This window comes from Podarcis filfolensis (assembly GCF_964270895.1).
Source record: "Podarcis filfolensis genome assembly, chromosome: Z".
Classification (NCBI taxonomy): Eukaryota; Metazoa; Chordata; class Lepidosauria; order Squamata; family Lacertidae; genus Podarcis; species Podarcis filfolensis.
The window spans coordinates 3,481,344-3,506,561 of NC_139617.1; the positions used below are offsets into that span (position 1 = coordinate 3,481,344).

The following is a 25,218-nucleotide window of genomic DNA, read 5'->3' on the forward strand; positions in this document are numbered from 1 at the left end:
TCAGAATCTCCTTTCTTGTAACTTGAAGCCATTGGTTGGAGTCCTACCCTTCAGAGCAGGAGAAAACAAGCTCGCTCCATCTTCCATGTGACAGACCTTGAGATACTTGACAATGGCTATCATATCTCCTCTCAGTCTCCTCTTTTCCAACCTAAACATACCCAGCTCCCTCAACTGTTCCTCATAAGGCTTCTGTGTTAGGTTGACTGGTACCAGAGTCATGGCCTTCTCAGAGGTTACCCCTTAGTTCTAGATGCTCTCCCCCATGGCACAAGCTGAGTTAGAAGAGAACATACATTTAATATGTTATTATTCCAATCTTTTAATTAAGTTACTTTTCTTGATGAAGTTTTACTGCTAATTTTAAAGGGTTATGCTGCCAGTTTTAATCTTAGTATATTGCTTTGTGTGTTGTGTGGTTATTCTCTATGATGCTGCTTTGTGTGAACAATTGCCTTGAGCGGTGATATATAAACATCATTTTAATGCATAAATAAAAACTTAAGTTTCTCAGAAACTGCCCATACCCCCCAGGGAAGCTTTTATACCTATTAGGCAGGCAGAGGTTCTCCTTGAGGAGGAAGATGTGAAGGAGTATCATTAAAGGGCTACAAATGGTCAGACAATTAAGTTTTATGAATGTTTTACTACAAGAGAGGATATTGTTTGGGTTTCTTCTTGCCCTTGGTCCTGAAATAACTTGCGTATGCTTGTTAGAGCTCCTCTTGCTTGCCAGAGGAAGACAGAGTGGAATGAGCCGCCTGGGTGGTGCAGAGCTCCTTTTCGCTCCTTTTGGGGCAGCCCTCTCCTTTGTCTGGCTCCCTCCTCCGTCTCCTCCACTCCGAGCGTGGGCTGCCTGCAAACTTCAGGTCTGGGCTCTGAGTGAGTGACTCCCCCCACCCTCCGCCCCCCACCTTGGGCCTCTCCAGCCAGCCACAGAACAAGCTCCCCTGGCCTGTGAACTGAGTGGCTGAAGAGTGTGGCACAAAAGCGGCACCTTCCTTGGCCTCCAGCTGCAGCCCTTCAGCCAGTTCAGGCGCTCTTGCCTCTCCCTAGTGCACCTAGCCTGCCTGGCCCTGCCCATAGGTGGCACACACACGGGTTTCATGCCAGCTACTGTGCAGGTGAGAGGAGACAGCCGGTGAGAGCAGAGCAAGGAGGAGGAGGAGGAGGAGGAGAGGAGGAGGAGGAGCATCAGCAGCAAAAGTTCAGCTTGGAAGAATAAAAGCAGCTGTCAGATAAAAGTGCCTCATCGGACTGCCTGCAAAAGAAGGGAGATCTGATCAGCCAGCTCTTTCTCAGCCTGTCCTCCAAGGGGACTGGGGCCTTGGTCAAGGTGAGTGAGGGGGCTGGGAGGAGCACCAGAGGTGCTGCAAACTGGGCACTGGCAAACTGCCTTGAAGCAAAATAGGCTCTTTTCTGGGACATAGAAAAGAAGGGTCCCTCCTTTCTCCAGCCCACCCAGCAAAAACAGGGGATGGTAATAAAGTAGGAATTGGGTTGTTTTTGTGGGGACGGCAGGAAGGGGCTGGAGAAAGGAGCTATCTTGTCTTCTGAAAATACGCATTTTAGTTTCACTTTCCAGCTTTAGATGGGGTAAATATTTGGTGTGGGATTCTCAAGGTGGGTCAAGAAGTTTCTCTCCAAGTTTTCCTTTCTTTTAAAAGAACGAAACCATGATATCCCCTTTCCCCCCCATCATGGGAATGGGCACCACTGTATGGGGTTTTCTTTAATAATTATATGCAATTATTCCATGTGCATTCCTCCACTTTCTGTGCCACATAGGGATTGTGCGTGAAGTTGGGCTGGAGAGGGTGGGGGAGGGAGAGGATACAATTAAGACTAGTTTATTTCCCAGCTTGCTCTCCCCTTCCTCTGACTAATGTAATCTTGATCATTCATACTTTAAATTATTTTGTACAGCCAAACTTTTATTCAGAAGGAAAATGAGTTTTTTTCTAAACACATGACTCCTCAAAATGTTGCAATCTCTCCCCCCCCCCCCCCGGAAATAAGCTGGGGCCATGCCTGCCCGGTTTTGCAAGACTTGCAGAGTCACCCCACCCCTGGCAGCTCCTTCTGCCCCCCTCAGTGGGTGCCATGCTGTCCCCACCTGCAGTGGCAGAACTTGCAGTCTCAAATTTAAGCAGTGCCCAGTGCAACACCAAACCTCAGTGCCCCACTGCCTCTCACACTCCATTCTAAATAAAAATTGTGGTGTCCCCCAGGCTCCATGCCTAGTGCAACCAAACCAGGGGTGGTCTCCGCATCGTCTCTGCCCACCTGCCTTTACCCTGGCACTCTCAGATAAGGTGGCCTGAGAAGGCTGGTGTTTTGTGAGCAGAGTAGCCAAATGGTCGTGTTTTCCCCTCCTGCACCCCCACCACTGCCCCACATGCCCCTGTGCACCAAGGCCTGAAGTCTCTCTGGTATCCATAGCAACACCTTCCCCATGCCTGAGGGGCCTTGGCAGGGCGGGAGTGCTCCTTCCCTCTCACAACTGCAGCGCCTTTGCATCTCTCAACTGCTCCACACATTACGTGATGCAGAGACCATCCCCGTGTAGAGAGAGAGAGCTGTATCGCCATGTGTGAAGAGGAAGATCATATGCATTTTTGTTGTTGCTTCTTCTGACATTGGTTATGGGTGACTGCGGTAAACACACTTGTGCGTATTATGCCAGGCACTGGATACGTCTTTTCCCAAAGCAATTATCTTGACATGGGGAGAAACTTAACCCAATTAAAGCAGGCTTCTGATTTGTAAGAGCATTTTGGGGGCTCATAGGTATTACTGGCATCATCATTATGAAATACATGGTGCCTCGCAAGACGAAATTAATTCGTTCCGCGAGTCTTTTCCTCTTGCGATGTTTTTCGTCTTGCGAAGCACGGTCCGTCGCAACTGCACCTCTTCAAGCGGCTTTAAGAGAAAACGAAACAAACTCGCAAGACGTTTTCGTCTTGTGAAGCAAGCCCATAGGGAAAATTGTCTTGTGAAGCAACGCAAAAAATGAAAAACCCTTTCGTCTTGCGCGTTTTTCGTTTTGCGAGGCATTCGTCTTGCGGGGCACCACTGTACCGTATACTGCCATTATGGTTTTTATTTGTGATTATTGTTACAGTGCCATTTGTATACATCGTACTTTCCCAAGAGCAAGAATGCAGGTCCCTGCCCCAGTGGCCATACAGTCTGGGGGGGGGCGGGACAGAGGATGGGGAGAGGGACATGGAGACAGGGTTTAATGGGAAAAGAAGCAGGTCTGCATGTCTTCCTTGCACTGTTTGTGTGGCTGATGTTAGGTAGCTTGAATGTGCTGGAATCTGGGTTTTGATTCAGCTGAGGACGTAAGAAGAGCCAGTGACCCATCTAGTCCAGCATCCTGCTCTCACAGCAGCTGGAGGAGGAGGAGCTGCAAGTAACAGGCTTCCACCCTTCATGTGCTTCACCTGTTCTGTAAACAGACCCTCCATAGGGGTTCCAAGCGCTCCACTCAGAGCTGCTTAACAGCAGGCCGTTTGAGGGACCTGGAATGCAGGAATAGCCTTTGCTTGTGCGTGAAAGAAATGAATGAATGAGGCTAGTAAGTAGGGTTAAGTGAGTACGCAGGAAGCAGACTCTCCTCTCCAAAATGTGACTTCCGAGTATAAACCCTAACAACACCAGAAGCAGGGGAAGGAGGGGCTGTGTTTGTGGGTTTCCCCGCACCCTCCTGTCCCGTTGCTCTCGTGTGTTGTGTCTGCCTCTTTATCTTTCACTTTCTGGAGGAGAGAGGTACGATTAAGCTCCATACTAACCCGACTCCTTGCAACGTGGGCCTGCCCCAGCTTGCAAATTTGGGGTGGGGTGCCCGGGGTGCAACTCACCAGGCAGGTTGAGTTCTCTCCCCCCCCCCCCCCGCTGCCGCCACCGTGCGCAGGTTTCCGTTGGCCTGGTGCCTGATCTAGATTAGCCTCTTCTGGTATTGCACCCGCAACATTTGCGCTGGGTGATGACAGTGGGGGAACGGAGCTTGGGATCTCGTTGAACTTCACACACTTCCGCACTCCCTTTTGCAAACCGCAACTGTTCCTGTTGAGTGGAAAAGAGCAGGAGAGGCGGAAGGCTGAAGACCCATTCAAGCCAGCGTGGTTTCTTTCCTTCCTTATCCCCCCCCCCCCCCTTGCCACACCTATTCCTGCATTATCTGCCTCCTCCCTGCAAACTCCACGTGCCCTACCATGCAGTACCAATAGGCTACATGTGTTCCCCCCAGCAGGGCCTGGTGTTCTCCACTACTTGACGCACCATGGTGAAGGACACAGGTTGCTGCAGCCGGTGTGCCACCTGCCTGCTGTGCCTCTACAGCTGCCGTTGGACTCATAACAAGAAGGGTCTGGTAACCAGCAAGGTGAGTGGGCAACTCTTCTCCAGCATCTGTAGGGATGTGTTTAGAGAGTCCTGGCTGGCGTGGCTCTGTTGCGTCATGAGGCATGAGGAGAGCACTGGCATGTCCTGGAGAAGAGGGGCAGGGGGTGCCAGCCATGGACCCTTTTTCTGTCAAGGGCTTTTTTAAAGTTCATTTTTCACAGCATTTATTCCCTACCCCATCACCAAAAGGGCTCTCGGAGAGACTTGCAAAAATCAAGACAGTCCCTGCCCTCAGGCTCATAATCTAAAAAGGCATGACACACGAGGAAAAAGGAATAGGAGGGAGGAAAGAAACAGAAGCTCCAGCAAAAATTCAACAGAAGTCTTTGTTCTTAGGCAGCTGTGTTTTGACCTGTTTTCCCTAATGTCCAATATGGCAGGATCCTCCAGCACTCACTCTCTCTCTCTCTCTCTCTCTCTCTCTCTCTCTCTCTCTCTCTCCCTCCCTCTCTCTCTCTCTCTCCCTAACCACCCTCTCCTAGCACCCTCAGTTTTGGCCCACTCAGTGCTGTGCTCTCAAAAGTTCCAGGAGACCTGGTGCTGGAATTGGTCGGTCTGCCTGACTCTCACAGAGAAAGATGGCTTGCCTGCCCTGACGTGTTAGGAATTCCCTCTTACTGACTAATCATGGCCCCCTTCTCTTTCTTGACAGCAAAAGACAAACTGGTTTCCCAGCACAGTGGGGGAATGTAGCCATGCCTGTAAAGTACCCTGGTCCTCATTGTATCATTATTATCATTTCATCTTCATCATTATTTAGTTCAACAATTTTTAATGCTGCTTAAAACCCTTTTTCTAAGCAATGTACAATGTGGTTACAAATATATATATAATACAGAGGGGGAAATCAGTTAAAATCAATAATAAAAAGCATACTTAAAGTGCCTGCTGAATATTTCTTTTTTTAGAAAAGAAGTCTTCATTGAGGGAGGGAGGGACCGCCTGGTAGGGCTGGCAGTTTCTGGTTTTCATCATTGTGATATATCTGCAGCTAAACATTGTGATATACTGATATATCACAATATCTGAAATAAGGATGTAACTATGTAGAGGCAAATAAGGCAATGTCTTGGCAACTGCTACTACTTAGGGGTCTAAGGGGTTTACTCACCTTTAGCATATCATTACAACTGTTATTTTATAGTACAGAGAGCAACAGGGGCAGCAGGAAACATAAGAGAAGCGATGACTGGCTTCATGGTTTTTCCCATTTCACAGTTTTTTACATAGCACCCTCACAAATTGTGAATCGTCATATGTCACCATGTCAAAAATTATAGAACCGTTCTCACAATGTGGACTTCGAACCAACTTCAGATGATGTATTGATACATCGCCCAGCCCTGCTGTCTGGTCTCAGTCGGGAGAGAATTCCACAATACGGGAACGCTTGGCTCCTGGCAGATGCAGGCAGTGCCATTCGGGACCCCTAACAGCGATTCCCCCAAATACATCAGGGATCAGGCAGGGATCGGGATCCAAGTACTTAAGGGCCTTGTGAATTAATGCAGGAACTTTGAACTTTACCCAGTAGCCTATGGGCAGCCAGTGCAAGCTTTTGAAAACTGGAGTAATGTGCTGGTGATAAACCATCTCCATCAACAGCCTAACTGCAGTGTTTTGCACTAGATGGAGTTTCCAGACCAGGCCCATGGGAAACCCCACATGATAATTATCATTACAAATTTCTAAACCACCCTCTATTAATTAGAATCCCTGAATGGTTTGCAACAACTACATTAAAACCATAATTAAAAAACAAACCATTGCAACACAGCAGGGATGGGCAGAGGTGGGCAGGCAACGGGAGTTAGAAGAAGTAGCAGCCACGGGCAGCCACAGAGTCTGTGGCTCCAGCTCCACCCCTTTGTATACTGGGTGACACAGGGGCGGAGGAAAGGGGTGTGGTGGGGCGGGCCACCCCGGGTGTAACCACTGAGACAAAATGCCAGGCGACACTCACCACGGGGCTTGCACCATGCCCGAGCCACGCATCTCTCCTGGGAGTGCTGCGGTGGCTTGGGTGCCCTTAGGCTCCACACTGCCCCCAAAGGTCCGCCCACCGCCTCCCCCTCAGTTGTAGGGCAGCTGAGTGGGAGGAGGCAGGCAGACTCCTCAGAGGCCCAGCGGGGCGTCCTGCCCTGGCTCGCCCTGCCCCACAGGTGGCTGGCCCCGCCCCTGGGCGCAGGGCATGCGCCCTGCCCCAGGCACCCGACTGGATTGCTCCACCACTGGGGTGGCACGCTCAGCAAAAGTGAGAAGAGGAAAGTGAGTTCCTGAGAATGTGGGTGGGAGGAAGCCAGGGGGGTTGGCCATGGGGGAAAGTGTTCTTTCTGCTTCCCACCCCTCCTGCAGTGTAGGCCCTCTAAGCAGTGCAGGGCTGGAGACAGATGGCATGTTTTTCCCTCCAGAGAGTTGAAGGCCATTTGAAAGAGGGATTGCTGCTCACAATGTATATATTCTGCTCAGGTATGCCTCCATGTATAGGGCTTTATGTGCGCTTTGGCCGGCTTCAGTTTATCTGCATGTTGCCTTTCTGTGGTAAACCAGCTCCTAAAGCATCAGTATACCATGCAATAACAATGTAATATAACAACACCTAGTAAAATATTTAGCATCTACTTTCCAAGGTAATCATTAACAATTCAAAACATATTGCCAAAATATAAACATAGAATCAACATTTCAAAAGGCCCACCGAAACACACCTAACAATCAGCTCAGTATTATACAACTGGGCCAACAATTAATCCTAAAGCTTGGGAATAAAACTACTAAAGACAAAATCCAAATTAACAGCAAAATAGTCTATCTACCCTTACTAAGAAGAAGCCAAAAGCATGGAAGAAAATACAAGATCTTCATTTCAAGGCACATCAGCAAAATGATTTCAGAACTAATGAAATATGTATGTTCCCCAAGGGGTGTAAAGCTCCTCAAATCACTTTCAAAATTATTATCTAATCTTCAGTCTAAGGCTAAGCTGTCCTCAGAGCTTGATTTAAGGTGGGCTATAAATCAGAATCTGCTGTCAGTGCCGCAGCTCAGCCTTAGAGCAAGCAAGGCAAAAGCATAATTTCATTCGTTATTTTTAACCCACTTTTCTGTGTGGAGACACAAACTGGCTTACAAGATTAAAACACGTTGTGTACAAATTTTCAGGTTTAAATATACCGTAGCTATTTGAATATTTTCTCTCTCGCTTTGGATCAAAGCTAGTTGGGGAGGGAAGACATACCAAAGTTCAGATTTTATAAGGAACGACAGGATTGATGCCGGATAGTCCTGTTTTAAATGTATTCGGAGCTGTCGTTTTTTATTTTAAAAACTGTTTTAAATTTTTTTTTTTGTAACTTGCCTTGAGATGGCAATTTAGAAGGCGATTAATCGGTGATTATGGTGATAATAAGGAGAAGGACTAACATCATATGTACACCACTTCCCAAACCAGTGGTGTGCTGCATCTAGAGCAAATGGGAGTGTGTGCACAGCCACAGCTTAATGGCACCAGATAAAAAACAAATGCAGTACCACAGGCACAGCAGATGGTAACAAATAAAACCAAAAGCTTGCTGAAACAATTTCCAGGAAGTGTCTAAATCAGCCCTCAACAACTTGGTTCCCTCCAGTTGTTTTGGTGGGAACCACTCTCATTATCCCTTAGTGGCTGGGGCTGATGCAAATTGTAGTCCAAAACATCTGGAAGTCACCAGGTTGATCCAGATACTAAAGGAGAAGGAGGCTAACAGTAGGAGGAAATTCCACAGCAATGTCACTGAAAAGGAACCTGTCATAGGTACTTTCCTGTCTGATCTCACATATGACCACCTAAAGCGTGTGCCTAGGGCATGCCCTCCACTGTGTAGCCACAGCCAGCCTTGCACATCTGGAGCTGCAAGTGGGGCTTCCAGGCCAGAGGGTGTGTCATCCAAGAGTCAAGAGCCACCTATTGAGGTGCATCTGCCGGTGGTTCATTTTCTAACCTGTTCCTCCTCTTCACAGTGCGACTGTGCCTGGTTCTTCTTCATCTTCTGCGTGTGCCTTTTCGCCCTGGCCTGGTTCTACCTTGCCTTTGTCACCCTCAATGATTTCCACAATCTCAATGAGTGAGTAGAAGGCCCGGGGTGCCCCCCCCACCTAAGATTCTCTCCAGCTCCCTTTGTCATAACCCTTCCTCACCTCGGGTTTTTTCCCCTGCCCAACAGATTCATTTTCCGCAAGACAGGATGGTGGCTTGACTGGTCGATGGTGATGCTGTCTGGAACAACGACTCTGGTCACCTTCTCCTCACTGCTCCTGGTACACCCTTTTTATTTGGCTCTTTTAATAGGACGCCTGCACCGTACCTCCAGAATTCCCTGGTCTCGCTTTGGGGGTGGGTGGGGGGAAATCAACTTCTTAAAACCCATTTGGGAACATGCTGTTCTGTCTACTAAGGGCCATATAACCTATTTGTAGAGCATTTATCCTGATTTGTTAGAGGAGAGGTTACATGATGTTGCATCAGAACAAGGGTTATCCCATACTCCAGCACATTTTCCCATCACTTTCCTTATTAGAAAAAGTCAGGTCTTTGGGAAAAGCAGGTTTGTCACACAAGACATACCTATCTATCTGAATTTGCTAGTATGTGATTAAGTCTGGGAACTCCAGTTTTTTGGGAGAGCCAGCAATATCTAAGCCCAACATTTCATAAAACTTAATAGAGCTTCTTGGGAGAAAGTTAAATCAGCACATTGGGAATACCAGTGTACAGTGGTACCTCGAGTTAAGTACTTAATTCATTCTGGAGGTCCGTTCTTAACCTGAAACTGTTCTTAACCTGAAGCACCACTTTAGCTAATGGGGCCTCCTGCTGCTGCCACGCCGCCAGAGCACGATTTCTGTTCTCATCTTGAAGCAAAATTCTTAACCCGAGGTACTATTTCTGGGTTAGCGGAGTCTGTAACCTGAAGCGTATGTAACCTGAGGTACCACTGTATAAGTGAACATCTCAGAAGCCAGAAGGAAGGTTCTGAGAAGGGTGTCTAGTGGTTAGTGGCTGAGACTTTTGTGACAGTGGAATTTCTAATGCAAATAGGAAAGTATCTGCAACTTTCATAATACAGGTCTGAAGGGTTTGGGTATAGAAAGCAGGTTGCCTAACTGCAGAGTTATGGCTTTTCTTTATTTTTGAGTGGTGTCAACACCATCATCTTCGTATGAGAATGTGGTCCTCCTGCAGTCCTTGTCCCAGAATCCAAAGTGGGTTCTTTGGTGCTAAGTCACATCACTCTCCCATTTTAATTATAGGTTCTGGCACTCTGCCTGCAGCTCTGGCACCAGCCCCTGAAGCTCCATTGGATACACAAGGTAAACCCCTGCCCCACGCACAATTACAACTTCTTACCAGGTTCCTTTGTGGAAGGCACAATCGTACACAAAGGTTTGTGCTGCTGCTGCATAATGTTGCTGCACACCAGATCACCACCATTAACTAGGTGGATTCCCAGTATCAAATGAGCATGCATTTATTTATTTTTGCACTTAGTGCTGAGATAAAGTACAGCAGATCTCTTCACCTGATGTCATTTGATGTTAGGTGAATGACAGGTGGGTGTGGTTGGCCCAAAACGGCCTGGTGGTCCTCCACTTCCTTCTCCTTCCTCTATTTCTCCTGTTACATTTTAGTCTGTAAGTTCCTTGGGACAGGGTTTCACTTTGCACAGTGCCTTGCACATTGATGCCACTATGTAAGTTTATTTTCCTTATTAAAATGTTTAGAGACTGTCTTCTATTATAAGATAACAAGGTAATTTACAGAATAAAAACCAAACAATTAAAATGATAAGGCACTGTAAGCAAAAATACCACAGATTTCCAGACTTTTCCAATAAAGCCAGTGCTATAAACTAACAAATATTTTTCCAATAAAGTCAGTAATGAGCTAATGTAACAATACCATTGAAGGGGAGAGGACACTGGGGGCTTGCAATGTTTTGTAAGGATGGAGGAAAAAATTGATTCACCTCACATTTAATAGAAACATGACTACAATGTGAGAACCAAAATACTGCTGTGCTTTGAAATTTACATTTCTCTATTTTTTTCTGTGTAGTTCTCCAGCCAAGCAATATGTTCAAAAATGCATACAGTAAAGTGTACATACAAATACGCACTAAAATGCTTCACGGCTTTTCACAAGGACTTGTAACTGATTTGGATATGTAGGGAACTGAGCTTAAGACTAGAAAAATAGGAAACTAAAATAAACTGAAACTGACATATTCACCATTCCCTACAAACATGCAAGTAGAACACAGGTGGAAGTGAAAAGGATACACACATCAGCTTCCCCAGAGAGAAGCCTCACTGCACCCCAAAGGAACAAAGTGAACAACACAAGCACGCTGACACCAAACTCTACATACATTAAGCATAACAGAAACACCGCTACCCGACCCCATCCCCATCCATCTCCCCTCCCTCCACCCCCTTTCTTTTTTTTTTCTTTTTTTTTTCTTCTCTCCCTAATGCCTCATCAAATGAAACAGATTTGTAAAAATGTTACATGGAAGAAAAAAAAATACGAGGCATTACACTTACACTGTAAAACAAGAAAACCCTTAATAAAATATTTTTTTTAAAAAAATATGCATTGCAGGGGACTGGACAGCACGACCCTCAGGATCCCTTCCAACTCTACCATTCTATGATTCTGTGTTCTGTTACTCACTTTCTCTCTCTCTCAAACACTCACAAGCAAACTGATTACTTTCCCATTCCAAATGCAAAACAATCTCTCTAAAGATGTTCAACAACACTAGGCCCAGAACAAAACCCTGCAGCTCCCTACTTTTCACTCCCCCCCAAATTTTTTTTTAATGTATGTGTTGCCAAAGCAAGCACACTTTTTTCCAGAATGGTGAGAAACCAATAGCTTTATTTAGTTGCAACAATGTACAAAATAACCAAAGTGGTACAGTCCTTGCAGAAAGGTCTTGACAGTCTATACCAGGGGTCGGCAAACTACAGTCCGCGGTCCGGATCAGGCCTGCAAGGATCGTTAACCCGGCCCAGCCGCTTTCTGAGCTCCCTAGGGGAAAAGACAAAAAAGAGGGATGCTGCCGCATGTTCTTATGCAAAGTCCTCCTTCAGAATGAGGAAAAGCAGGGGGAGGAGGTGCCGCTGGCAGGAAAAGAGGCACTACCCAGGGAGGGGGAGGGGCAAGAGATTTATGGGGGGAGGGAAAAGAGAGAGGTGGGGCCCCCACCCCCGAAGCGCAGAAGAGATGCTAGCAGCAGGAGGCCCAGCAGGCCGCAATGCAGCACCAAACCCAGGCAAGGACCCCCTCATCCAAACAATGACTATCATCAGTGCAGGTAAGAAAAATTTTTAATTTTAATATTTATCATCTACAGTGCTGTCTGGCCTGCATGGTGCTCTTGCGTGGAATGTGTCCTTTTAAAATGCATCTGTGGGTTACTTGTGGGGCCTGCCTGGTGTGCATAGGAATTCGTTCATTTTTTCACCCAAAATATAGTCCGGCCCCCCACAAGGTCTGAGGGACAATGGACTGGCCCCTTGCTGAAAAGGTTTGCCAACCCCTGGTCTATACATACTGCCTCCTTTTCAAAATAAAGCTCTTAAAGTGGCTTGAATACAATTGCCCCCCCCCCTGCCCCCAGGCACTTGATGCTGTCTTCTCTTCCTTCCAGGTTCTCCTGATCCTGACGGCACTTGTGGTGGCTTCTGCTTTTGTGGGGGTGGAGGTTCAGTGGGAAGAGCAATGGGAAAGTGCCCGCATCTCCCTGCAGGTAAGAATCCACAGCTGATGGCATGATCTCAGAGAATATGAGCCATGGCACAGCTGCCACATGAACGCTGCCCAAAAATGAATTGAATGGTGAGCTTTTGGGATATAACAAGTGTTTGCCATGTGATTTTGGCACAGGTTGTGTTTTTTTCCTTGCCTTCCCTTCTTGCTGAGCTGCTGCGCATGGCATCGCTTGCAGCAGCAACTGAAACATGGAATGATTCATAGCAGCTTCTACACAGCAGTTAACTTGTGAACCAACCCAGTGGGTACATTCAGCAACAGTTTCTTGTGCACCTGTTGGACCTTGTCGGCCAGACAACTGACAGCACAGGTAGACCCCCAGGAAAAGTCTGATACCCCCTGCCCTTTAGCATCCTACCCAGTACAGGGGGTACGAAGCAAGTCAGGCAATCTGCCGGTGGTTCTTATGGCTGATGAAGACCGGACAGGAGGAGGCAAAGTTGATTGGAACACAGAATACCCTTGCACATTTTGACCAAGTTTTATATCACAAAACAAAGGGGTTACAAAAATAAATAATAGATATATAATGTCTTAATATCATGTATATACAAAATGTCAGTTATGGTTTAAGGAGCATTATATAATCAGGCATCCTTGCTCATTATTATATTTTAAACAAAATGTCAAATTATAAGACTGAGAATACTAGATAAGGTTGAACATTGTTTTGGAATTTTGCATTCCAATAATGAACAAACATACTCCATTTTTCAATAAAATTGGTTTTGTGCACATCCTTCAGCATCTCTTTTATAACATGCAAGTTTTGTCAACAGTGCTATATATTCCATATGTTTTATTACCATTGCAAGGTGTCAGCTGGTTTATCTGATTTCCAGTTCCTTGCTGTGGCCACTCTGGCTGCAGTGTTGCAAGTTCCAAACCTTCCACATTTGCTATGCATTTCAGACACTCCAGTAAAACATATTTAGTGGTTAAGATTATATCGCCATAAAGAAGTTCATTTATAATCCTCAACGCCTCTTACCAAAAGCTTATAATCTTAGTACAGTTTAATTTCCAGCTCACTTATTTAATTTATGAGTCATTCCTTGTGAAAGCATCTTGCAGCAATTAACACTAACTGTGGCTTTTCCTTCTGGGTGGGGACTCCAGCCCTTGATGCCCTCTGCCATTATCCTGCAGGGAACTCTGGGTTAAAAGCTTAGCTTCAGGGCCAGCCTATTCCCTGGCATTGCCCCTTCATTTTACCTGCTCTATTTGTTCCATGTTGCTGCAGCCTGATACGACTCCCTTGGAAACTCCAAACCAATGGCTAACTCTTGTTTCTGCCCTGCCAGGCAACAGGCCCCTTCCTGCACATCGGAGCTGTGGTGGGCATGACACTGCTTGCCTGGCCAGTGGCTGACTGCTTTTACCGTACATCCTGCTCAGGTACCAGGGAGGCCAAAGCTATTCTTGTTCTCTCCCAGTACAGGCCCCTACAGCAGGCATTTCGGAGTCTTCCTTAGGTGTTGGACAATGTTTCAAGGCCACACGGGGTCCCTCCTAGGACTAATCTACCCTCAACATTTAAAACGTTAGAAATGTGTTATTTAAATGTGACACCGGATAGCGCTGTAGAGCAGCGAAATGTTGCCAATGAGAACTTGCATTGGGAAATATATAGTTTTCCAGATCAGTGTCGATCCAGCCCTAGTGTCTTTTTTTACCACTCATTCATGATTATTTGGGCTTGTGATGAGGCTACTCGGACAATTACACACAATCTCACTTCAAATACTGTTTGCACCTGCAGATGTTTGGGGCAGTCATACTGCTTCATTTCCAGTCAGTGCATATCCTGTTGAAATCCTATTTATTTGTACCAAAACTGGGAGAGTGAAGGAAAAGTTGTCCCACTTTTGTCGTTTTATAGCCCCTCCAGACAACAATGACATAGTAGCGGTGGGGAAGCATCACAGAACAACTAACAAAGCAGACTAAATTCAGCACTAATGCACCACTATTGTGCCAAGAGCATGTTGCAGACTACATTCTAAATAAAATGCCAGTATGGAGGGGCCCTACTTCTTGTGTATTGGCAGTATTGCATGCTGCAGTGTGGTGCTCAGCTATTTCTTTAGGGCTCTAGCAGGTGGCACCATTGCATTATTAGAGTTCCACTCTGAAGAAACAAGTAACTTCAGTGGTGGGAAGAGACTAGGATGATCCCAAAGAGCTGGGGGCCCAATTCTGATATCTTACCTGGAATGTCTTCTCAATGCTAGTAATGAAGGTCTAGCTTGCTATTATCTTCTTCCAAGACTGCCGTTGCATTTTACCTGCATTTTCCATCTGTCTGTGTCTCCACAGTCCTCAGAACTCTTCTGTTGCTGTTGTATCTGGGTGCAGTGTTTGCTCTGTACTTAGCCCCACTGGGTATTGATTCCCCCTGTCTTTTGGAGTACAGCCAGCTGCCCCCCAAGCCAGCTCTGTTCGGGCACCGTGGAGCTCCCATGGTGAGTAGCCAGCACCTCCTTTGCACAGCAAGAAGCAGGATAATAGGTGGCATATCCAACTGGGGACAGGGAGACTGACTAAAGGGATCTAGGGGTGCTTTATCTCTTCCTCCACCACCGCCTCCTCCACCTCCTCCTCTTCTTCTTCTTGTTAGATTTATATTCTACCTTTCCCCCCAAAAGGACTCAAAGTAGCCTACAGATAAAAACAAGAAAAGACATAGAAAAATCCATCATTAATATACAATTTAGCATTGGTAGAATTAAAATTATACAAAAATCTATGCAGATAATTACAATGAAAGCAGCACAGCACCAGCCCTTTCATTAAAAGCAGTCAGTTCCCAAAGGCCTGTTGGAACAAGAAAGTCTTCACCGGCTAGCAGAAAGACAGCAGTTTAGCTTCTCTAGGGAGGGACTTCCAAAGTTTGGAAGCAGCCACCAAGAAGGTCCTCTCCCATGTCCCCACTAAGCATTACTTGCCACCCAGCACCAACCTTACTACCTTTGTCGTTCAAATGCACCTGTCATTTTATGTCCATTTTTAATCTCCATCCAGCTTGCACCTGAGAATACTCTGATGTCCTTCCGGAAGGCAGTTGACTATGGAGTGAGCGTCTTGGAGACAGATGTCCTGGTGAGGTAAGGGGAGCGGAGGTGGCAGATCAGCTGTCTGTGGGAGATGAGGAGGCTTCCTGGTCCCCCAAGGCAACTTCTCCCTCTGGCAGTAGAGATGACTCCATTCCCCAGACCAAGCTCTTTTTCTCTTTCTCGCCTGGCAGTGCCGATGGGGTCCCTTTCATCATGCATGACGAGAAGCTCATCCGGACCACAAATGTGCAAGAGGTTTTCCCTGCTCAAGCCCAGTCCAATGCCAGCTCCTTCAACTGGACGCAGCTGCAGCAACTTGATGCTGGCAGCTGGTTTCTGCAGGTGAGAGCTGTGTGGTGGTGCCAAGTCAAGCCCTGTGCAAGCTTGGTGGGGTGAAATGGGTGCTGCTGGGCTGACTTGCATGAGTGGTATAGCATTGGTTGCTCCCTGTACATTTGCTCTCTGAAGGGATACAATACGGTGGGAAATGATTTCCTGTTGTGTGGGATGGAGAACAGACAAGAAGGTGCTGTATATCTGGCTATAATTCTTACTACCAGAATACACAGACCTGGGTTTGCCAACGTGGGCTTCTCCATTGTGCCCATCTGTACCTTTATGGCACCTGCAAAGATCTTAGTGTATATCTGCTCAAAAATCCGCAATACATGGGAGATGTTTAGCTCTTCCTGCTCAGCCCCTGTTTTCACCAGTTCAGCCTCTCCTACATTGGACATACCCTCCCGAATTGGACACCCACCCTCTTTTCCATTCTGAACAGAGGAGAGGTGCAAAGGGCTTCTCTCTGTCAAGATGCCTCCCCCCCACACACACACCTTCCCAGTGATGCTGGCAGGGGCTTGCCTTCAGCTTTCTCTGCTCTTTTAGGTGTGGCAGCCAATTTGCATTACGCCATGCTTCCCTGCAACTCACACACACCAACATTTTGTGACTGGTGCGCATGGTACTTTCTCAAAATTCCAAATGTTCCTGTGGGCCCAGAAAGGTGATTGGTGCCTGGCTTAGTCCCTCAAAAGGACCAGATCTAATGAATCCAATAGGGGCATGTGGGCTGTGGTATTTGCTGATGATGATCTGATCCCTACTGAGCCCGTGTGCTCAATAGGCTGTGCAGATGACTGCTCTGAGGTAGCAGAGCTCTGTGGACTGCATGCTAATTGGGTAAATCCTTTGATATCCTGATGTGGTCCTGCTCCAAATTCTGTCTTACTGTGAAGGTAAGTATCCTTCACAAAAGACCAGAGCTTTCTTTGAGCAGCGCTGATACTTCAGAACTCTCTCCCAAGGGAGGCTTATTCAAACACTTTCAAAACACTGTTCTTTTTCAAGAGGCCTTTGGTTTGGTTTGGTTCTTGTTTAGTATCACATACCCTTGCTTTGCAACTGCTTGTCAAAATGGTTATCATCAATAAACTGTTTCTATTGTTTACATTTTGGTTTGTTGAGCAATGCTGAATACCAGTAAATATCTTGTTGAATGAATATTATTGTGATTACCAGTCCCAGACCATGGAAACAGCATTCTCTCAAGTGCAATTGCCCTCTTACTTTCTCTTGTCCCATAGGAGTGAATGGTACAGTGTTCATTATGTTCCCTTGTAGGGAGCAAGATCCTTAGGTCTGACTGGGGAAGCCCTTGCATGCAGCAAAAATGGATGGGTGGTGATTGCCTATTCAGCCTCAATGGGGAACTAAGCCTGGGTTGGAGAAGCCTGGAGCTGCAGTGCTCTACAATGTCCTGTCTCACTGACTCCCTTCTTGCCCCCTACCAGAAGCCACCCTTCCCCACAGCACGAAGCCTCTCAAAGGCAGAACGAGCTTTGGCACAGGCACAGCGTGTTCTGTCTCTGAAGCAGCTGCTGGTTGAGGCCAAGAGGCACAACGTGTCCGTCATGTTTGACTTGCGTCCCGAGGAGGATCCCCACTACGAGGACCTCGTCAATGTCACTGTGGAGACTATTCTCCATTCAGACATCTCCCCGGAGCTGGTGAGTTGTCCTCACTGCTTGACAGGACACAGTGGGCTTCCCCTTGGAGCTGGTGGGGAAAGTGGGTGGACAGGGATGAGGCTGGCATGCTTGCCTTGAGAAGTTCTGCCTGAATGCAAACAACAAGGAAGGCAAGAGCAAGCCAGCAGTAAATCACACTGAGCAAATAGAGCAAGTAGCTGTTTATTAACAAAAACGGGATCTACACAGGAGTGTCTGGCCTAATGAGCACAGCAAGTCCTCTCTTGTAGGTCTTGCTCCCCATGAAGCAGTGGGAGTGAGGAGGGATCTCTTGCTTACCATTTCCCTCCTTCCCAGATCCTGTGGCTCCCTGATGAGTTTCGAGACTGGGTGAAGCAGCGGGCGCCCAGGTTCCAGCAGGTCTATGGCCGGAAGAAGCTGAGCAATGAAACAGAAGACCTTATGCGTATTAACCTGCCCTACCAAAATCTGAGCAGCACTGAAATCCGGTTAGTTGGGGGGGGGCGATGCGCAGGGGGGAGGGCAGTGACAGTGGGGCAGGTTGGCGTCTGTCCCAGGCATAGGTCAAGGAGAGAGAGTTGGCTAGCAAAGATAGTTTGAGCATCCTGAGACAGCGTCTTTTCTTTTTGAAAAAAAAGTCTCAAGTTTTTGTTACTCCATGGATAAGTTTGGAAATATAGAGTAAGCTCATTGAAATCAATAGACCCAAGTTCATCACGTTCACTAATTTCAATTGGATCACTTTGAGTGGAACTAACTTTGGACACAATCCTACATAAAGGAGAACAATTTAGAACAGCACATGCACAAAATCAATGCAGATCCAAGCCAGATATCCGCCAGGATAAAGATTTCCACTTAGAAAGCTTGTTCAAAGAGGAATGTCTTTAGCAGGTTCCGAAAAGGCAATAGAGAAAGTGCCCCTCTGATATGCAGTGGGAGGGAGTTCCAGAGGGGAGATACTTCCACACTAAAGGCCTGATTCCAACATGGTGCAGAATAGACCTCCTGATAGAATGGTATCTGCAGCAGAAGTGGATTTAGGGGAGCACAACCAGTTCAGTTACACTGGACGTGGAGCCTCGGTGGCACTGCAACCATTATTTAGAATGCAGGCCAGGGTGTGTGCGTGCCAAATGTTGGTGTCACACAGGGTGCCGCTGAAACTTGAGACCCCAAAGCCCACCACTGTCTGCTGGATGCTCTCACACAGGGCATGCAGGGGATCTGGCATCCTTTGGGGCTGAGCAAAGGATACAGTGGTACCTCGGGTTACATACGCTTCAGGTTACAGACTCCGCTAACCCAGAAATAGTACCTCGGGTTAAGAACTTTGCTTCAGGATGGTAACAGAAATCGTGCTCCGGCAGCGCGGTGGCAGCGGGAGGCCCCATTAGCTAAAGTGGTGCTTCAGGTTAAGAACAGTTTCAGGTTAAGAACAGACCTCCGGAATGAATTAAGTACTTAACCTGAGGTACCAGTGTATATCTAACCCCAGATGATAAGCCCTGAGCATCGTCCCAGAACACGGCAGCAAACTCTGTGGGTAGAAACTGTGGGGCTTACGCTCAGAGTCTCCCTCTCTGCCTTTGCCTCTGGGAGCCCGTCTTTTCCCTTCAGCGTATCTTAGGCACTGGGGTTTCTCCTCCCTAGAGGCTTCACAGGAGTTTCCCTGTTCTGCTTTGGTGCCATGAATCCCACCTTCTTCCCTAGGGAGTATCGCCGTGACAACATCTCTGTGAACCTGTACGTGGTGAACGCCCCGTGGCTCTTCTCGATCCTGTGGTGCGCAGGAGCCAACTCTGTCACCACTAACGCTTGCCAGGTGCTGCAGGGAATGGAGCGCCCCCTCTGGCTACTGGTAAGACTGGTTGGGGCAGGGAAGGACTAGACTTGTATCACCACCACCCCCCCCCCCCCGTGTAGGCAGCTTCCCGGGGAAACTGGCAGCTGCCCGTTTGCCCTTTCTCCCACCCCAATGACCTCCGTTCCCCATGTTCCCTTCTCCACAGCCTCGTGCCACATACCAAATGATCTGGATTGTGACAGACTGTGTCTCCTTTCTGCTGATTGTCTGGGCCTTCTTCTTGCTGAAGTGAGTAGAGTGTGAGGAGCTCCCTTCTGCATGGGCAGGGCGTCCTGCAGCTGCCAACCCCTAACATAGCAGGGCTGGGGAAACCTGTGGCACTCCCGTGATTCATTGACCATTAGCCATTCTGCCCGGGGCTGATGGGAGTTGTGAGGGCCACTGATGATCGTCTTCCCTGCTATATAGCCATGTCTTCACAGCATGGGCTAGGCTCTGCCTACCAAGGGGGCATTTAGGAAAACCAATGCACAAGAGTATTCACTTGGGCGCCACCCACCTGTCAGTCACCTGATGTCATGGACCAATCTGCCAGTCTTGCTGGTGTGTCCTTGCAGCCCTGACCTCACCTCTGCCCTGCTCTTCCCTGATCCAAACATGGCCTCAACACTGAGTGACACTGTTGACCTACCTAAAATATTTTTTCAGGTTCCTGAGCTCCATTGGATGGTTGCTTTCCTCTTTTTCTTGGAATTGTTGGTAATAAGTTGCGGGTAAAATAATCCCCCTGTATTTGCAACACGGCTAATGGCTGGTGTGATATATCCTAGCTTCCTCTATTCCACCAAGATCAAAATACTTCCCTTGTCTCTGGCAGAACCACAGACACTAGCGATGAAGCTGAGGGTGGGAGGGCACACCTGTCTCTGAGCTAACTTATTCCCCCCCTTCCCCTTACAGAAAATGGTCCCGAAGAAAAGAGCCACAAGGTAAAGGGAGACGTTGGGCCTTCAGATCGGTGTGATATTTCTGCTATATTTTGTGTGTGTTGTGCGATCCACTTTCCACAATCGTTTGGGGTACCTGCAAACTGACAGGGGTGACTTGAATTCTATTCAACAACTCTATCAGTGGGCAGAGGCTGCAGTTATTTATATTGCACCTTTCTTCGAAGGAGCTTAAGGGTAGCGTACATGGTTCTCACCCACAATGCTCCTGCAGGCGGAGCCTGACTGTTTAAAACATACAAACACCTTGGCCCACAATGAATAGACCATAAAGCTAGTAGTCCCCTACCCAGGATCTCCTGTGTTGACATTCTTCTTTTTCCTTTCTGCACTTCCAGGTTATGACTCAGATGTGCTCCTGACAAAGATCCACAGCCTGTTGTCTGAGTGACATATCAGCACAAACAGAGCAGAGGACCTGTCCTTCCCATTGGTGAATGGGCAGGGCAGTTTTCACCTTTCAAAATGTCTTTTCTGGGGATGGCTTCTGGCTGTTGCTGAGACCTGGCTGTGGTGGCCTCTGTCCCCTGGAGCCAAGAGGCACAGCCGCCACATGGCCTCTGGGGAGCACAGCAGGACTTCTGCAATTATCCTGCAATCATCTCTCTCAGCATGGCCTAGATCCTGAAACTGCCGGGAAAGGACTGTACCAGTTGTGGCAAAGAAATGGAGATTCCATCTGAAGGTCCATCTGAAGGTTTAAGTGTTGTCCCTGGTCTGGGAGGTGATAGAAATCTTCTTTTTTCTTACGTGCTTCTGAAACTGTTATCAATAAAACACCCTGCATGATTTGAGAAAGCTGAGTCAGGCTGCAATTCTTGTTCCAGGGGTGTGGAGGACAAGGACGAAGAGAAAGTACATGCTTTCTTGCAGCTAGGCACTTTGCATCTCAAACATGGCTCTCATTCAGCCTTTGCCAGCCTGGTGCCCTCCAGCAATTTCGGACTGCACTTCCTATCAGCCCCAGCCAGATGGGAGTTGTAATCCAAAACAGCTGGAAGGCACCACTTTGGTGAAGGCTGCTATAGGCTGTGATCTAGCATAGAGCTACACTAAACCATTGCTTAACATTACATATACAAGAGTTGATCAGCCCAGCGCCAGCCTCTCCACAAGAGTGACGCCATCCCTTCCAAATCCCAACCTGCTTTGTCTGTGTCAAAAGTGCCAGCCTGTTGTATCTCATTGCGCAACAGTGCCTTGTAGGGAAGGGAGGCACCCCCTCCCTCCCCATGAATCTGTTCTACCTGTGTTTCTAGCCAAACAGGCATACTTTTAAAGATACTTTGAGATCTTTCCCCTGCTCAAGAACCCCTTGCAGAATTCTTCACAGAAAACTGTGTCTTTTAGCGGGAAGAGCAAACTTCTTAGTCTTTTGACATGTTGAATAAAAGAGGTTCCGGGTATAGCTCTGGTGGTAGCAGCACAGTAGTGTTTTGTTCACTAACCAGAATTAACGACCACATTTTGAATAAACATCACTTAATTAAAGGGGGGGAAAGCATTTACAAGTGTCAGGCTCGTACACTTTCCCCATCCTCTTCAATCACCTTGTAGATGTGCCAAGCGCCTGCTTCCACTTTAAACTGCAATTTTTCATTTTATACCTGAAGGTGGACAAACTGTGGTATTAACTGTGATGTATTGAGAGAAGCCAGCTTCAAGCTGTGGTTCGTGATCTTCACTCATTTCAGTAAACCATGGGTACCACATAACCCCAAGGCTCTTCCCTATGTGTTATGCTAAGGTAGAACCAAGCCAAAATATGCAGGGTGTGAAAAACTGCAGAATGCTTCCTGGAGGTTCAGTAAACTACCTCATATGTTGCCATGCTACACCCTCCTCTGCTGTGTCAGGGACCAACTTCTAAGGGCCCAGCACTCCCAATCTGGCAAGCGGCAAAGTTCCTTGTGCAGAACTCATTTGTGCCACCAATCCCCATGAAAAGGCAAGGCTAAAGTTGCTGCCCATCAGCTTATCTGGGCCTGGAACCAGTTTACAAGACCAAGGTTTGGCCGCAGAGCATGTGAAAAGATTGTTTCTCTGTAGGTACAGAGTGCTATAGATAGCTCCTACTTGTTCCTGAGACTAAGGGCTTGAAAGAGGTTCCTTTCTTGGCTGCAGATTTTCAGACAGCCTTGAGGGATGCTGCATCAAGCACAAGAAAGGATCTTTTATTGAAACTTCACCATGGTTCTTTTAATAAGCTGAAGGAGCTGCTGCTGTTTTGATAAAGATCAGAAGTTGCAAAAAATGTTGCAGCCCTAAGCCTCTGCTAATAGGACTTACACACCTGCATAACTGGGCAGCAGGCTTCCTGTGACAAAGCACCATCTTAAGAAGCAATTTCTCTTCTAGAGGGAAAGCATACTTACTGTTTTCAAAACACTTTTACTGGTGTGCAGTTTTAGTTTGCTGATTAATTAACCTGCTTTGGAAGTGAGTTGATTTAAATAAATTGTAATGAGGTTGCAGTCCAAGTTTTATTAAAAACATAGGCTTGCAAATGTTGCTTTGGTATGGGCAAAGATCTTGTGGTGAAGGAGAGGATGGCACCAGTGGCGTAGCGTGGGGGGTGCAGGGGGGGCCGGGCGCACCGGGCGCAACATCTGGGGGTTAGGGCAAATCCATTGGTTAGGGGGCGCAAATCCACGGGTTAGGGGGCGCAAATTACTTGCCTTGCCCCGGGTGCTGACAACCCACGCTACGCCACTGGATGGCACAGCTTAAAGGAGGAAACTATATACTAAATGCTTAGCATGGAATCTGAACCCGCTTAACAGGAAACTTTCCACAGTGCTTCTAGGAGGTATTTAGGTTCAGACAGCAGCAGCAGCAGACGTCTCACGGAAAGGGCACACAATTATCTGGCTGCCCTTAAGACCCATTTGAACTTTCAGCATAGCTGCTAAGGGCAAGGTGTCACGCAACTGACTTCAATGGCACAATGGGAATGAAGCAATAATGCAGCTTCAGAGGCAAACAAGGCTTAAAGTCAAAAGCTGTATGAGCTACAGCTCTGCCAAAATGTGCTACCACTTAACCTCAAGCAGAGATGGGCTACTGCTTAAGCAGCCAAAGCGCTAACTATAACAGACTGTACCAGTGCTCACATAAGTGAAAACATGTCCCTGGCCAGCCAGATGGAGAATGTCCTGCGTATTGTGTTTGAGTGGGAGTTGAAATCGCTCCTGGAATTCTTGACCACCAGGTGGCACCGCATCTCCAGTAACTGCTGATTTGTTGGAAGCAGTGAAGATCTGGGCTGCTGCTGCTGCAGCTTGCCACCACCAATCATGGAACTTTTGAGGAGAGAAAAACCTTATTCTCATCCAAGCACAGAGAACATAGCATGCTTCTTTATACCATGTCAGACTATTTATCCATCTAGCTTAGGACCTAACCCTTTTAACTAGAAATGACAGGGTTGCCATCATGTGCAAAAGGGGCCTTTCCTCTGTATTTAACCAAGGATAGAATCACAGAACTGTAGGACTGGAAGGGACACAAAGGGTCACCTGGTCCAGCCCCCTGCAATGCAGGAATCACATCCCTGACAGATGGCCATCCAACCTGCTTAAAAGCCTCCAGTGGAGGAGAACCCACCATCTTCTGAGGTAGTCCGTTCCAATATGGAACAGCTCTTACCATCGGAAAGTTCTTCCTAAAATTTAGACAGAATCTCCTTTCTTGCAGTTTGGTTTGGGTCATATGCTCTGGAGCAGCAAAAAACAAGCTTGCTCAGTCTTCCATGTGACAGCCCTTAATTGATATTTGAAGACAGCTATCATATCACTTCTCGGACTTCTCTTCTCCAGGCTAAACATACCCAACATCCTCAACCATTCCTCATAAATTTTGATTTCCAAACCCTTTATCATCTTGGTCACCTTCCTCTGCTCATGTTCCAGCTTGTCAATGTCCTTAAAATGTAGCGCCCAGAACTGGACACAGTATTCCAGGTGTGGTTTGATCAAGGCAGAAGAGATTGGAACTATTACTTCTCTTGATCGGGACACTAGACTTCTCTTGATGCAACCTAGAATTGCATTGGCTCCCCCCCCCCCCCGCTGCACCACACTGTTGACTCATGTTAGACTTGACGTCTACCCCTAGATCCTTTTCACATGTGCTGCTGTCAAACCAGATGTCCTCATCCTATATTTGTGCATCTGATGATTCCTGCCTAAGTGCAGACCCCTGACTTTGTCCCCTGCTGAAATTCATGTTGGTTGGTTGTTTTGTCCAGTTCCCCAGTCTGTACAGGTCATCTTGAATCCCGATTCTATCTTCCTCTAACTCCCATCATTTCTGGGCAGCGGACAGGCTGCCTGGGGCATATGGGAGCTGGGAGTCAAACAGCAACTAAAAAGTCACATTCCCCATCCCTTCCATCAAGCTATTTCCCCCAAACCCATCTGTCTCCTTTCCTGTGTCTAAGGCTCGGATGAAGAACCTGTGTTCCTCCAGAGGTTTCTGAGTTCCTCCCTCCCACTATCCCTGACCACTGGCAGTGCTTACAGGGGCTGGTGGAAGTTGGAGGTCAGCATCTGGTTCCCCATCCTTGACCTAAACTGCAGAGTATAAGTAAAATAAGAGAAGAATGTATGCAAACTGTTAGTATTTCACTCCTCCCATTTTAAGGATCATCTGATCCTATTGTTTACTTTCTGTTCCGTGAGAAAGGAAGCCTGTCTGTGTGACTTCTGTCTCTGGTACTACAGTATTGTACTTTTTCTTTCTGCTCTGGCTCTGTCTTGCGACAAGACAGGATGTCTGTATGAGGGCTGCTCCTCTCATACGTGTTATGTTTGTTTGTTATGTTCTTTAATCTGTAATTGGTAGAAATAAAGTAGCTATGCCCAGATACCTCCTCACCTCTGTCTGCGCTGCTTTACTCTGCTACCGGGTGCTCACAAGAGAGCAGCTGTGAGTCCCAGAACACCTTCCCAGGAATGCTGTGTAGCTGTTCCAGTTGCCGGAGGAGGCCATGGGGCCTGCAGGAGTATTCCATTACAAATACCCACTTTTAACTCTTTTCCCCCAGTAACATACGCAGCTCTTGGCCCCTTCCTTGGCTACACTGACACTTAACTGAGCCAAGTTTCTGTATTAGCATGATTTA

The 25,218-nt window shown here is 47.3% G+C and overlaps 1 protein-coding gene across 2 annotated transcripts; it reads left to right on the forward strand.

Annotated features, from left to right (window-relative positions):
- The first annotated feature begins 801 nt into the window (after positions 1–801).
- GDPD2 (glycerophosphodiester phosphodiesterase domain containing 2) lies at positions 802–20,891 on the forward strand. 2 transcript variants are annotated; one of them, XM_083595432.1, is made up of 16 exons: positions 802–1,336; positions 4,262–4,393; positions 8,416–8,519; positions 8,619–8,712; positions 9,706–9,765; positions 12,111–12,209; positions 13,537–13,630; positions 14,552–14,697; positions 15,257–15,339; positions 15,480–15,630; positions 17,082–17,297; positions 17,616–17,767; positions 18,993–19,140; positions 19,292–19,374; positions 20,047–20,075; positions 20,432–20,891. In XM_083595432.1, exons 2-16 carry the CDS (start codon positions 4,292–4,294, stop codon positions 20,482–20,484), a joined length of 1,614 nt encoding a protein of 537 aa, XP_083451558.1. In that variant the 5' UTR covers positions 802–1,336; positions 4,262–4,291; the 3' UTR covers positions 20,485–20,891. The 2 variants fall into 2 exon arrangements, with proteins under 2 accessions (XP_083451558.1, XP_083451557.1); XM_083595431.1 differs by having other exon boundaries at positions 803–1,336; positions 4,259–4,393.
- Positions 20,892–25,218: the final 4,327 nt, after the last annotated feature.

What these genes read in the sequence shown, in the direction of transcription:
- GDPD2 (XM_083595432.1), top strand. Translation starts at nt 4,292, where the DNA reads ATGGTGAAGGACACAGGTTGCTGCAGCCGGTGTGCCACCTGCCTGCTG. An exon ending in AGCTCCATTGGATACACAAG is followed by an intron (nt 9,766 to 12,110) that starts GTAAACCCCTGC and finishes TCTTCCTTCCAG; the next exon opens with GTTCTCCTGATCCTGACGGC. An exon ending in TGGGCCTTCTTCTTGCTGAA is followed by an intron (nt 19,375 to 20,046) that starts GTGAGTAGAGTG and finishes TTCCCCTTACAG; the next exon opens with AAAATGGTCCCGAAGAAAAG.